The sequence below is a fragment of the Ictalurus punctatus genome, chromosome 23 (genome assembly GCF_001660625.3).
Source record: "Ictalurus punctatus breed USDA103 chromosome 23, Coco_2.0, whole genome shotgun sequence".
NCBI lineage: Eukaryota > Metazoa > Chordata > Actinopteri > Siluriformes > Ictaluridae > Ictalurus > Ictalurus punctatus.
In genome coordinates this window covers 18,005,503-18,020,515 of record NC_030438.2, presented here as the reverse complement: position 1 = coordinate 18,020,515, position 15,013 = coordinate 18,005,503, and the positions used below count along the sequence as shown (strand labels likewise).

The 15,013-nt window shown below is 37.5% G+C and overlaps 1 protein-coding gene across 3 annotated transcripts; it reads right to left on the bottom strand.

The window, feature by feature from the left end:
* Positions 1 to 1,904: 1,904 nt before the first annotated feature.
* LOC108256344 (G-protein-signaling modulator 2) lies at positions 1,905 to 14,151 on the bottom strand. Of its 3 annotated transcripts, none has more exons than XM_017453094.3 (6): positions 13,677 to 14,151; positions 12,754 to 13,255; positions 12,269 to 12,425; positions 10,199 to 10,222; positions 6,921 to 7,207; positions 1,905 to 5,563 (listed from the first exon to the last, which is right to left on the bottom strand). In XM_017453094.3, the coding sequence occupies exons 2-6, from the start codon at positions 13,204 to 13,206 to the stop codon at positions 5,423 to 5,425; spliced, it is 1,062 nt and encodes a 353-aa protein (XP_017308583.1). In that variant the 5' UTR covers positions 13,207 to 13,255; positions 13,677 to 14,151; the 3' UTR covers positions 1,905 to 5,422. The 3 variants fall into 3 exon arrangements, with proteins under 3 accessions (XP_017308583.1, XP_017308582.1, XP_017308584.1); XM_017453093.3 differs by having other exon boundaries at positions 12,754 to 13,260; positions 13,677 to 14,150; XM_017453095.3 differs by lacking the exon at positions 10,199 to 10,222 and having other exon boundaries at positions 12,754 to 13,260; positions 13,677 to 14,147.
* Between the last annotated feature and the right edge of the window lie 862 nt (positions 14,152 to 15,013).

Genomic DNA, 15,013 nt, shown 5'->3' with positions numbered 1-15,013 from the left:
ATTATTTGTACGTGAGAGATCTCTATTTTCTTTATCTCTTCCATGAATTTCTGGGAGTTACATCAGCCCAATTTATTTCTATCTATTTAAAATCTGCCAAAATGATTGTTTAATTGTATACGAATTAAATTAGTCGTGTTTGGCCAGAACACGCGTTTATTGTTCACGATTCAGGAGCACAGCTTGTATTTGTTATATAACTGTTATGAATAAATAAGGCTCACAAGGAAAAAAAAAAAAAAAAAAGCATAATATTGGATTTAATTAGATGTTTTAAATATCTATTTTTCTGTAATGCTCATTATTATTTATCTCCCTCTGCCATCCTTCTTGCTCTTGTTTTCATTTCTCTGTTGAGTTGTTCGCTGTAACGAGCTCAGTGATGCCTCTCGTCCGTTAGTGTCTGTTGCCATCTAGTGAGTGTTGGGTGTTATTTGATATTTCCGTACTTCCGTTTCACTTTATATTAAATATCGAACTGTCAAATAGCAAAAATGGTATAAATCTTGACTTTTTTTTTTTTTTTTTTTAAGGGACTGTGTTGTAATCAGTACAGCCAGCTAAATAATGACATATAATCAGCTAAATGCTTAATAATGACTAGATAAGTTGCTATTTCCTGGGTACACAGCAAAATCCCCACTGTAGGTGTTAATCCAACACTGGGTAGTTACATATATGACATTACATTATGTCTAACACAGGTATGAGCTACAATTATAGAGTAGAACGGAGACTTTAAATGCCATATTATGTAAGTTTTCTAGTTATAATCAGGGATTATAAACAAACAAACAAAAAAAGCAGGTATCGAGAATGATCGCTGCCTGTTGTATGAGTTTATTTGCATCTGATCTGATCATTCATTTGCAAATTCTCGAATCTGATTATATTAGATTATATTAAAAACGTATTGTTCTAGTACGTTGTCGTTTCTATAGTAACACGGGGACTCGTATACCGGACGCTTAATGCATTTTTTAAAGAATGTGCTGTTATTAAATGGTCATGTGATGAAGTTGTTCTGAAGGAGATTATTGTTTGTGGAACGAGTCTCCAGTGTCAGTGTTCTGTCTTCAGTAACATGACAAGCTGCATTTGTATTTCTTTTATTTACTTTCAGAGAGAAATTAAAAGAGTGCAAACTGCTTATAGCTGCTATAATGTAAGTGATAACAGGAAGTAACTTCTGTGCTGTGGTATAAGAGGAATAAAACTCTTTTGGATGTGCTGTTATGGGGGCGAGGAGATGGATGGACAAATATGGCGGGAACAGTAACTTTTCATGAGTCATCATGAGTTCCATCATCAATAAAGATTAGTAAGACTGTTCCAGAAGCAACCATGCAAGCCCAAGCCATGACGCTACCGCCACCATGTTTCACAGATGAGCGTGTATGTTTTCTATCATGAGCAGGTTCTTTCTTTCTCCACACTTTGGCCTTTCCATCACTTTGGTAGAGGTTCATCTTGCTGGTTCCAGAACCTTTGTGGCTCAACTCTGATCTTCATGTTGGATTATTCTTTTTTTTTAACAACAAACGCAGTCTTCACCGGTGGGTCAGAGCTATTTATTGTTTAAACAATCAATCTAACAGGACACACCTGGGTGAGAAGAAACACCTGTCGGTCGTGCGTTCCGATTTTTTTCGCTCGTCTCAAAATGAGGTGAACCGATACAAAATGTGGTTTAACACATCTGCATACAAATACCAGGAAATAAAAGCTGAAATTCTAAACTCTCTTCTCAGATTCATCTCTCGATCTCGAACCCAAATGTCTTCAGTCTACGGCAAAAACGAATGAATCGACCTTGCCGTTCCAATAGTTATAGAGGGGACTGTAATACATCACAATTCAACACATGACTGACACCTTGAGCAAATAACCACCAAGAGTCGAGATGACTTCATTAATCATTTTAATTAAGGAACAGTCTTTTCTGTGCACAACAAAACAATGATGGCGTTTGGCTTTTTCTCTATTAAATACCATAACGGGTCAGGTATCCTACACTGTAAAGGACAGATGCAGAACGGGATTAGTAATTAATATTAATGTATAAAGCTAATCACTTTAGTTCATTAAACTTGGCAACACCGTGAAGTAGTGCAAGACCTCCTATTCTGAGTATGTAGTCTACATTCTAGTTTAATTCGCAATGCTTTCACGTTATTAAACCGCTTAAATACCCTTAAAAAACTGATAATCATACAAATCATGAATTTTGCTACTCAAAAACGACTTTTATCAGAGGTTTATCAAACTCTTCTCAGTAATTTTTCAGCTTGAATACAAGAATCTTGTGTTTTAATGTCATAGTTTACCCCGAAAATACAAACGATATAATTTTCCACTATTCTCGATAACTTTAGCCAATAATCCACGACGAGTTTGCTTCTTTAGTTTTGTTCTAGAGCTACAAGGTTAACGTAGGTAATGATACGTTCAGCTAAAACAGCGTAACTCGAAAACTCCTCCTTCCCCTTCAACAGTGTAACCCGTCTCACCTTTAAATGACTTATACTGTTTATACAAGTATTTGTTTTAGATTAATCAATATATTCGCTTGTTAAATCTATAACATTGGCTGTATAGTTCGCTGTTCTGAGGAGGAGACTATACATCGTTCCTGAGAGTTAGCTGGCGTCCATGTTTTTTTTTTTCGCCCTCTTTGTAGCTCAGTTCGAAAAACGACGGAATTACGAGCTAATTCGAATGTATTCGATTATACGTAAGTAAAGGAAACTTCTAGCTACCGTTTTAACATTGTGCAAAAATGCATGTCTAAGTCCTCACACACTCAGTGCCTCGGTAACATAAAATATTTCATAAAATACTTTCATAAAATCACTGAATATATCCATCCATCCATCCATCTTCTATGCCGCTTATCCTTCCTTCAGGGTCACGGGGAAACCTGGAGGCTATCCCAGGGAGCATGGGGCACGAGGCGGGGTACACCCTGGACAGGGTGCCAACCCATCGCAGGGCACAATCACACACACACTCACACACCCATTCATACACTACGGACACTTTGGACACGCCAATCAGCCTACCATGCATGTGTTTGGACTGGGAGAGGAAACCGGAGTACCCGGAGGAAACCCCCGCAGCACGGGGAGAACATGCACACTCCGCACACACAGGGCCACGGTGGGACTCGAACCCCTGACCCTGGAGGTGTGAGGCGAACGTGCTAACCACAAAGCCTGAGGAAGAAAGTGACTCCGCTTTGAGATGGAACTATGACACAGCTAATAACTAATAACGTCTTTTTTTATCATTAAAAAAAAAAGATAACACGAGAGGAACAAGTCTATTTGAGACACTGAACGAATCCAGAAAGAAATTGTGCAATGCTTCAGACATGCAGTGTGCACCATGCTAAACTGGTGGCTTGTCGGTTTCGTTAGCTTCGTGACTCTTGAACAAAACTAAGACTGCTTTCACACTTTAGAAGAATGCTGGCTGGTGTGACTTTTGTGCTGATTTAAAAAACAAACAAAAAAAAAAGTCTCACATTTCTCACACACTGTAACCATAACCACCAGTCACAAGTCATACCAGTCCTATCTGGTATCAGTATGACGATTAGATTTATTACGATCAGTAACAAAGAATAGTTTTACGTCTAGCGAAGAGGAATCGGTCGGTCCTGTTGCTGAGCTTCATTATTAGCTTTATAGAGATTTTGAGCCGCTCATCATACTTGACTCGAATGTCTCAAAAATAGACTGCTGCAATATAACGTTCTACAACTGGCTAAGTCTGTTAGGCATCAGTTTAAGGCAAGACACTAGGTAGAAAAGATCATTCTGGTCAATAATGTTTGTGTAACATCTCTTAAACTGCAGGAATAAAAAAAGAAAAAAAAAAGAAAATCACAACTCAACAGAAAAGTGTTCATATCACTGATTTTGTTAGCAACTAAGCGACTTTGATGAAGCTCCGCCTACGTAACACAATCACAGCACGTCATATATCCTTGAAATCATGTCAATTTTGGGTCATGATGATATACACATCAATCAAACTCAAGTTGCAACAAGTTAACATTAACACCACACTGTATTTTCCTTTCTTTTTTTTTCTTTTTCTTTTTTTTTTTTTAATTTTTGATTTTTTTCCCTCACAATCAGTTTCTAGGTGACTTACCCTCGTTCGTTCCTATTCCTAATTTAAGCCTTATTGCAGAAGAGTATCCCAAAATGTTGTTTTTATACTGAAAATGGCGTAAAATCATCTTATAACAGTGTGTTTTCTCGGTTAACAATAATAATATTAATAATAAAAAAAATTCAACAAACTTTTCTGTAAAAGTCTTTCGCTTGAGAGTGTCTCCATAGTGAAATAAACTCCATGAATTTTTTTTACTTTTATTTTATATTAATTTTAACAACATCAAAAGATGCTAGATTTTGTATGCAGATTTATGCATGAATAATTAGACAAATGGATTTTTGAAAAAGTTTCAATATCTGTAAGAATATCAGCAATCATCCATCCATCCTTCCATCTTCTATACCACTTTATCCTTTTCAGGGTCACGGGGAAACCTGGAGTCTATTCCAGGGAGCATCGGGCACGAGGCGGGGTACACCCTGGACAGGGTGCCAATCCATCGCAGGGCACAATCACATACACACTCACACACCCACTTGTACACTACGGACACTTTAGACTCGCCAATCAGCCTACCATGCACGTCTTTGGACTGGCGGAGGAAACCGGAGTACACGGAGGAAACCCCCGCAGCACGGGGAGAACATGCAAACTCCGCACACACAGGGCCACGGTGGGAATCGAACCCCCGACCCTGGAGGTGTGAGGTGAACGTGCTAAACACCAAGCCACCGTGCACCCTATCAGCAATCAACTGTCAAATATTTAATTGTTAGATCTATTATTATTATTGTTGTTGTTATTAATAAGAAAAAATAATAATGATAATTATAATGACCCCATTCACTTACAGTGTCTTGCCTTACTTCTTATATAATGTACCCCATTGTGCTTCAGCTCTTGGTCTTTCACTGCTTTGCACCATTCACACTTCTAAAAGTCTGCGCCCTCTGTTCCTCTAAGCTCTTTTTCACGCCTCCCTAAAGCAAACACCAACAGTGAAAAACATCAGCAAATATTAAACGCCTGTTGCAACCATGTGCAACGTTTCGCTCAGCTCAAGTGTTGACCCTAGCGCTTCTTATAAAAAAACGTTCTACAGTTAACACTCAAGGTACATCGCTCAAATATTAAAATCCTTGGGAACACCAACAATTTCTAAAACATACTTGACAATCATAAATTACATCATTTTAAACAAAAAGCAAGTTAAAAAAGTAACTAAAAGACATATTTCAGGCAAAACCCGAAATAACACCCTTTTTCAATATTCAGACGTGTTAGCCAGCGTCTCTTAATACCGAAGTGCTACGGGAAGCTCTGTTCTCTGCTCGTCTAGACGGCCTCCCTGGACCTTCAACAGCAGGGAGAAGAAATCTTCATCATCCATAGGGCCTGGTGCTTTGCTTCGCTGCTCCTCCAAACGGCCCTGTGCCTGTCAGCGTGGAACAAAGTGTTTTGTGAGCGCTTATATACATTAAACTGTCGTAGAAATTTCACTGGATGTTATAACACATCTTAATGGCATTTAAAAACAGACACTTTGCATCGTTTTTGCACTAAATTATATGAGAAAAGTCAATTTATTGACACTCTGTAAGCGAACTTTCCACTCTTCCTACCCTCACATGTAATCTAGCATTATATGATGATGTGATTGTTTCTGGTTTACTGATAGAAAGCTGAAGTTCACTGTACTTTTGATCATGCTAACAATACGAGAAAATGAGATGCATTAGTTATACCACGGCATTTCTAAATTTCAGTGTGGAAGCTGCTGCGATTTGTCAGTCGTGTTTGTTTGAAGCATTGTCAAGATTCTTACGGAAGGAAGGAAGGATGGAAGGAAAGAAAGAAAGAAAGAAAAAAGGAAAAAAGAAAGAAAGAAAGAAAGAAAGAAAGAAAGAAAGGAAGGAAGGAAGGAGAAAAGGAAGAAAGAAAGAAAAGAAGAAAGAAAGAAAGAAAGAAAGAAAGGAAGGAAGGAGAAAAGGAAGAAAGAAAGAAAGGAAGGAAGAAAGAAAGAAAGAAAAGAAGGAAGGAAGAAAGAAAGAAAGAAAGAAAGGAAGAAAGAAAGAAAGAAAGAAAGAAAGAAAGAAAGAAAGAAAGAAAGAAAGAAAGAAAGAAAAGAAGAAAGAAAGAAAAAGAAAGAAACAAAGAAAAGAAGGGAAAAAAGAAAGAAAAAAGAAAAAGAAAATGAGGAAGGAAGGAAGAAAGGAAGAAAAGAAGAAAGAAAGGAAGGAAGGAAGGAAGAAAGAAAAAAGAAAGAAAGAAAAGAAGGAAGGAAGAAAGAAAGACAGAAAGAAAAGAAGGAACAAAAGAAAGAAAAAAGAAAAAGAAAAGGAGGAAGGAAGAAAGGAATGAGAAAAAGAAGAAAGAAAGAAAAAAGAAATAAAAAAGGAAAGAAGGAAGAAAGAAAAAAGAAATAAAGAAAAGAAGGAAGGAAGAAAGAAAGAACAAAGAAGGAAGAAAGAAAAAAGAAAGAAAGGAAGAAAGAAGCAACCAATTTATACACTTGCACTTGGCCAGTCAAAGATTCTCAGGCAAAGAAAGAAAGATAGAGGAATAATCAGTTTTCTGAAGCCACGCTGCATGCAATTTCATCTATATGAGAAGCTAACAAATGTTTAATAAACGAATACGGAAGAAGACTAAAAGTCTGTCACAGTATCACATCCCATTGCAAAACTTCAATTATGCAAGTATTTAAAAAAATTATACCGACACATGCACACTGAGAAGCTGAAAAACAAAATGATGAATGGAACTGATCGGTGTCTAAGATGAAGACGCACTTGTGAGCTTAGGATCATGTTGTAGAGTTCCTCCTTTGCTGCTGGCTTGGGAACGGACTGCCCAAACTCCATGACCTTCCAGCTGCTTCTCCTCGATTTGGGTCTGGGCTGAGAGAAAGTCTCAGGGGCGCTGGAGGGACGCCGAGGCTCCTGAGGCAAACGCGCCGGGGTTTCTGGGGAAGGGCCCTGAAAAGCAGCACGCTGGTCATCCAGCCTTCGAGCCTGGGAGGTAGCCACCAGGTCGAAGAACTCCTCCTTCTGCAGCGACGTCATGGATGAGAAGACCACTGTTTGGAAAAGAGGATCAGAGTAAGAGATTACGTTTATAAAAAGTCCATTCTGTGGTAAGCTACAGTAAAGTCCCCTTTACAGGAAGTGATCGTGACCCTATAGGAAAAGTCCTGTTTTCACTAAGTTAACACTAAAAATAAACTGTCAATAACAAAGAGTGAAACATCAACCATAATGAAGAAATGCTAGCGGCGAGAAAATGATAAAAACACATCTGAATGGCGAAAAAGCAGAAGAACGTATAGTTGGACGACAATAGCAAAGGGTAGCACTATGTAGTATAATACAGTAACATTTTAGTAAAGAGTAACACTATAGAAAAGGACACACTATAAAATGTATTAACAGTATAATAAAGAGGAACACTATAACTAACAGTAATGTATTCTAATAATACTCTAAAGAATTTGAATTTGAGTAGTAATACTACTCTTTACAATGAGTCATAGTAATAAGCCACAATAACGAGCCCCACAGTTATGGAACAGTCTTCCAATTAGTGTTCGGGACTCAGACACAGTCTCGGTGTTTAAGTCTAGGCTTAAAACGTATTTGTTTACTCAAGCCTACCCTGATTAGACTTTCTGTTACGCTAAGCACAGTCCTAAAAATCTTTTCTCTCCCTCTCTCCTTCTGTCGAGCCACACACGATTATATAGAGATACTAGAGATCCTGATCCTCTCTGCTCTCCGGACCTGCCTGATCCGTTTCGGATGCCCCGCCTCTGGATGGAGCTCTCATCTACTCCAATTCCCGATTGCTGGGACTACGGCTGCTCCTAAGGCCAAACAGACTTCATATAAAACCATAATGAACTTTTTCACACTATCTGTTGTTCCCCAGATGAGGACGGGTTCCCTTCTGAGTCTGGTTCCTCTCAAGGTTTCTTCCTCTTAAACAACTTAGGGAGTTTTTCCTCGCCACCGGCTCGCTCAGTTGTGATAAATTCCCACCTTTAATATCTATATACCTTGTTGATATTTCTGTAAAGCTGCTTTGAGACAATGTCTATTGTAAAAAGCGCTATACACATCGAATTGAATCGAATTGAATAAACTATAGTAACATTTTAGTAAATAGTAACACAGGAGAAGACTGTAGTAACAATACAGTACGAGTCCACACTATAATCCACACTATACTGAAGTAAACTAGTTAATAAGAACAACAACAGTAGAGTAAATAGCCTCTAGTACTGTTACAAGTTAGAGTGACACAGTATGTAGTAGTAAGACTAGAGTAAATTTTACTGCTAGAATGGAAGACTACTCTATTGAAAATTCTTTTTCTGAAAAAGTCCACTGTATAGTCAGTGATAGAACCTATATTATGTAGTAGCAAGTAAAATGTGATTCTAATTATGAGGTGAAGTAATATTGTAGTAAATATAAAATCTGTAGTAAATGTAATAATACTAAATTGTATACACATTCAATGTCGATTGAATTTTACAGTGAGACACAAAAACAATAGTATATAATTCTACTATAGTAACACAAGATACAGTATGCTATAGTGAAGCTCTATAAAATTGGTAATACTTGAGTAAAAATTCTCTTTCTAATAAGTTATAGTAAAATTGTAGCAAGTAGTAGCACTATACAGTAAGCCAGAGTAACATTATAGTAAATATTAGTACTAAAGTACAAGACTGTACAGTAATAATATTGTCGTAAAATGTCAATTTAAAGTTACTGTAACACTGTAGTAAACATTAACACTATATAGTAAGTGTAGCTATGCTATAGTGATGATAACAATAGTAATTTAAAGCTGCAAGCAGAGTTTAAAGTGGTCATACTTATAGAATAGAATAGAATGTACATGAATGAAAAAAAGATAGGTTCAGAAGCACAGCTGAGAATAAGATTGAACAGGAAATGGACAAAACAGAGGCATTTATTCGCATGCCAAGAGGTTGAAAGGTTACTGCAATGCTGATCCACAAAAGGAAGGAACTGAAAGACAAAACGTTACACAAACATTTAAAGAACTAGCACCACACGGGGTTTGAACCCAGGACCTTTATGATTAATGCTTGTCGTTTATCACCACCTATGTAATGATATTGTGAAAAATCTAATTTTGGACAATGTTTTCAAAAGTTTTTACCTAGAGCACATGCTATGAATGATCCCTACAAGATTTTCTGCCGATATGTCAAATATTTTAAAAGATATTACAATATATGACACATTTCAAAATGGTGGACAGGTGGTTTGTCCTATCCTGGCAAAATTCGAAAATTCAAAAGATTCATCATGACCCAATGAATCAGTAGACACCAAGATCATAATTTTCTGTCAAGGTATTCAAAAGTTATAAGCAGAAATAATAATTTTTCAAATCTCATGACCTGTAGGAGGTGCTGTTCTCAAGTTCGGCATGGGCCCTCGGACCATGCTGCTGATGAAGTGTACCAAGTTTCGTTACGATTGGCCAAAGTCTGGCCGAGATACAGCCTCTGATCCAATTGTGGATCAACATTGTTCAATTTGTGACATCATAACTTTTGAAAAGATATGAATATCAAAATTCTGTATAGTAATATATTACTATATCTCAAATAAATATATATATATATATATATATATATATATATATATATATATATATATATATATATATATATATATATATTTGTGCGCCTCTGTCCCCTGATCATCTGAGCCAATTTTGGTAAGAATTGGAAAAAATCTGAACAAGGAGTAGCAAAAAAACTGAATACTGTACATTTCAAAATGGTGACTGCTGTAATGGGTGGAGTCTTAAATGTAAGATATGATTTGTGATCACCGTGAGGAGAGTAATCTGATGAACTAAATTTCTCTAGGAAAAAGTGTTCAACAATTATAACCATTTGAAAAGTGAATTTTTGAACTAGTGGTGGCGCTATAGAGTTGGTCATAGAGAACCCATTACTGGTCCAGATACTATTCATGGTCATATCTATGATTGTGCCAAATTTAATCATTTTTCTACTTACAGTTCATAGGGCTGCCATAGACTCCTAGTGGGGAAGAAGAGGCAGCATAAGAACAAGAAAACTATCATGTTTTAGGTGCTTGGCCCCTAAGAACTAACAGATACAATAGGGGCTACAGCCCCTTCGGGGTTTGGCCCCTAATAAAGCTGCAAGCAGCGTTTAACGAGGCCAAAAAACAAACGCACAGCAAGCGCAATGCGGAGCCCGTAGAGATAGATTGTACATGAATGAGTAAAAGTTAGGTTCAGAAGCACAGCAGAGAATATTATTAAACAGGAAATTAACAGAACAGAGACATTTATTTGCCTGGCCAGTGGTTGAAAGGTTAGTGCAATGCTGAGCCACAAAAGAAAGGAACTGAAATACACAACATTACACAAATTGTTAAGAACTTTCACCACACTGGAATCAAACCCAGAACCTTTAGAATTTATGCTTGTCATTTATCACAGTGCACCACACATGTAGTGACAATTTTGGACAAAGCTTTCAAAAGTTATGTTTTTTTTTTACAAATAAATCATATATTTCTAAAACACTATACATGGCACTGAGTTCAAATTTCTGCCATAGATTCCCATTGGGAAAGAAGAAGGAGAAGAAGAAGAAGAAAAGCTAATGAATACAATAGGTGCCTACACACCTTCGGTATTAACCCCTAATAATACTACAGGAAATACTAACACAGCAGAATGTTATAGTAACAACACAGTAAAAGTCCACACTATAATTTGGCTGGGGCAGTGGTAGTGGTTTAGTGGTTAAGGCTCTGGGTTACTGATCGGAAGGTCGGAGGTTCAAGCTCCAGCACTGACAAGCTGCCACTGTTGGGCCCTTGAGCAAGGCCCTTAACCCTCTCTGCTCCAGGGGCACCGTATCATGGCTGACCCTGCACTCTGACACCAGCTTCCTGACAGGCTGACAATTTCACTGTGCTCTACTGTATATGTGACCGATAAAGACTCATTATTATCATTATCATTAGTCATAATAAAGTTATAAAGTATTAATATTAGAGTAAATATGCCCTCTAAGAGTAAATATGCCCTCTAAAATACTTTGAAGTACAACTATAGAGTATGTTAGAGTAACACTATAGTAAATATTAGCTGTATAGTAAAAGACTGTACAGTTAGTGATAATACCTTTAATAAATAATAACATTATAGTAAAATGTAAATGATAAAATAAGTTATCGCAACACTGTAGTGAACATTATAGTAAGTGTAGTAATGCTACAGCGATAATACCAATAGTAAATATTACTACAGGAAATACTAACACAGCAGAATGTTATAGTAACAACAGAGTAAAACTTCACAGTATAGTATGTCATAATAAAACTCTAAAATATTAATATTAGTGTAAATATGCCTGCTAAAATACTTTAAAGTGCAATTACAGAGAATGTTCGAGTAACACTATAGTAAATATTAGCAGTACAATAGAAGACCACTCTTTTACTTGTTATAAAATAACCACCAGCACAGCGCCTATGGCCTAAGTAAGTTATAGTAACAGTTTAGTACAGATTTACACAAAAGAGTAAGTGTAGTATTAGTACAGTAAATTGATCTTCACAGTGAGCCATAATAGTTGTAAACAATAATAATTATACTATGGTTAAAACTAACACAAAAGTACACTATACAGTATGTCCACATTACAGTATAATATAGAAAAACTGTTTAAAAATACTAACACAAGAAGATAGTGTTAGTCCTCTAGAAAGTAACCTATAATAACACTTTTAGTGTAAGTATTTTCAATGGAGAAATGTAGTAGCATTTTAGTAAAAACTACAGAAAAGGCCCACTATGTAGTAAGTCACAGTTAGTAATAATAATAATCCTAGTATAATAGTAACATAGTACATTTTTAGGAATGTTGTAACAATAAACATCACCATTCTATAGCACTAAAATATTGAATGATACATGGTGCAGCCATTTACCAAATACATCTATAAAGAACTTAGTACTATTAAGTACTAATATTGTACTTAATAAAGCACTAATAGCGATCAAACTGGAATTGTGAGAAGGTAATCTAGGTCTTTAAGTTCCTCACCTTTATGGTTGTGGCGTGGGGTTCCAGGCTCCGAGTGGCACCTCCGGCGTGGCTGCAGTGTGAAGGAGCAGCGCTGGTCGTTGAGCCGACGGCCCTCTTGCAAAGCGCAAAGTAGCTCGTAGAGAGCGTCAGGAGAATCTGGGGATAATCTGTGGACCTGGGGACAATGTAAATGGAACACAAGATTGAAGACCTGGAAATGATTGTTGTTAGCTTAAAGGTGTGGTTTGTCTTTTACTTGTACATTTCTTATGTGGTGGATCTAGCTAGCTTCTTCATTTCAAGCTACTGCTTATATTTTTCAGGCCCTGAAATAGGCCCCACCCCTAACTGGATCAAAGCAACTCACAAGGCTTATTACTAGGATTAATATTAGTTTGTAATATTAATCGTTTGTACATGGAGCAGTGAGCTCTAGAAATTTCCCACCGCTTCTTTAAACACAAATCAGAATGCATTAATAAGCTGTTTTTGTTGAGCAGTACCTTTTGCTGAGCATCTTCAGGACTGAGTCGGTCCCTGGGTCGTAGTTTGGCAGAAGGCTGGCTATCAGCAAGTGACTCTTCTTTAGGCACTGCTTTTGTCTTCAATCCCTCCATCTCTTCTTCTGCCTTCCCCATCACTAATCCAGGTCTGGTTTGGACTATTTTCACTTCTGGGTTCTCCTCGGTTTCTGTCACTCCCTCGATCTTTTGGTTTATGTATTCCAGCCCTTCCTTTTGCTGACTTTCCACTTCCACATCGTTTTCAGAATCTGTACTTCCCTCCGAACTTCCCTTAATCATGTCTTCCATGTTTTCCTTCTTCACTCTTAGTACGCCTTTCCCTCTCGCAGAGATATGTGTGAAATCGTCCAGCTCGTCCCCTTCCTCGAGGATAACCAGTGGCTCCAGCTGTTCCTCCGCTGGGATTTGACCTTTGACCTCTGCACAGTCCATGTCAGAATCCACTGCTATGTCCTTCAGTCATCCAGAGGATATGGGAACCCTAAGCTTAAGTTATGAGAGTTTAGGGAGTTCTTATTTTGAAATACTTGACAGTTCAATTATAATACAAGGCTGAGATTTGTGTTATTTGCGAAATATAAATATTTTTCAGAAAATCGCCAAGTTGCTTCATAAAAACAGATCTAATTTGTTTACTTCATGAAGCACTGCTCTAGATCATACTCAAATGTGCTAAGCTGACAGCAGGAAAAAAAAAAAAAACACAAAAAAACGTGACCATTGCACAACCCTTTCGTAATTCTTAACGCTACAAAAAGAGAGTATACAAAGGCAAATTCAGGATGGTTGTTTATTTATTTAATTTTCATGAGAGGTAGTACATAATAGAATCATGATAACTTCATCTTAGCGCGAGTAAATGAAAGAGTAAAACGAAATGAAAGCCCCTGAAGGCCTCTTACCGTCTTCCAGACCCTGAAATGTTGAAATAATGTCCTCTAGACTGTATCTCGTGGGTAGCCCTCATTGGCTTCGTCCTTTGCCGCCAAACGAAAATAGACGCTTCATATTAAATTCACACCTGCCAAGTTTTCCTTCCGAAAAAGAATCGAATTAGATAGCTGAGCACTGATGTGTTAGCAAGTTCTGAGTTTCGCACTCAGGCTGCTTTTTCTGACTTTCTTCCTCTTCCTTTCTCTACACCAACCCACCCCTACTGACTTGGTCAATAACGTTTCAAAACGCTAGTAACCTGAGTCTCGTTGTTCCGTGAGAAATAGCCGAAAGCATTAGACCGGTAATTAACTCATAAGTTCATCTAAGGCTTCATATGAGGCTTTCAGAAAGAACATGATGATTTATAAGCATGGAGTCGGGGTTTGCGCATACTTGACAGCACGCTTGCAAGTTGAAACTAGTTGCCTGCTTGCTCGACAAAAGCAAAAGAACCTGTGGTTTTGCATACTTCCTGTTGTCTGCCAGCAAAAACAAGAAGCGCACAGCTCTGTTTGAGAACGTGTGAGGATATAACAGAAAGGAATGGAAATGTGTCATGACAACCTTTGAAATAGATTAACTGTGTCTGCAACTGTGAATTCTCCTGAGTTGATCATTTCAGTGTGGACAATGTGATCTGACTTAGAATGCAATGCATTTTAATGCAAATTCTTGCCTGAAGCTCAGCTGCAATTAGAACCCCTAATTAGATGTTTTAATTGAATGATTATACCACAGGGCTTTCGGATTCTCGATTCTGATTGGTCATGAGGTGTCTAGCTTTCTATAACAGCAGCTCTGACAGTAGTTCCAACTGTAATACATAGCCTATTCACTCGCTCTAATATGCTTACCTGCCCCAAATGGAGGGTAATATAGATAACAGAGGACAATCACACTTAACTGTGATTTACAATATTGTAACGCTAACCACTTCCTTCATTTCAGGCTTCAGTTGCGTTTCTGGTCCTGAAATTAATCCCTTCCCCCAACTTGGACAGAGCCCCTATTCCCGAAAAAGGCAACTCGCAAGCTTCCACATGTGTGGAGTGTGCGATCAATTTGGAGGAAGGAGAAATACTTGTCATATTTTCCTTGCAATTGCAATTCAACTTGCAGTCAGCAGGGGGCTCAAAAATGCCGAACCGCCCCTTTAAACATGAGTGAAAAAACGATTGAAAGTGATTATAATACAGTGCATACAATAATTCAACAAATTAAACAGTAATATTGTTGGTTTTATAGCAGTTTATATATATTTATGCAGCGTGTACGTTTACAAAGCGAAATGTGTCCACATTAC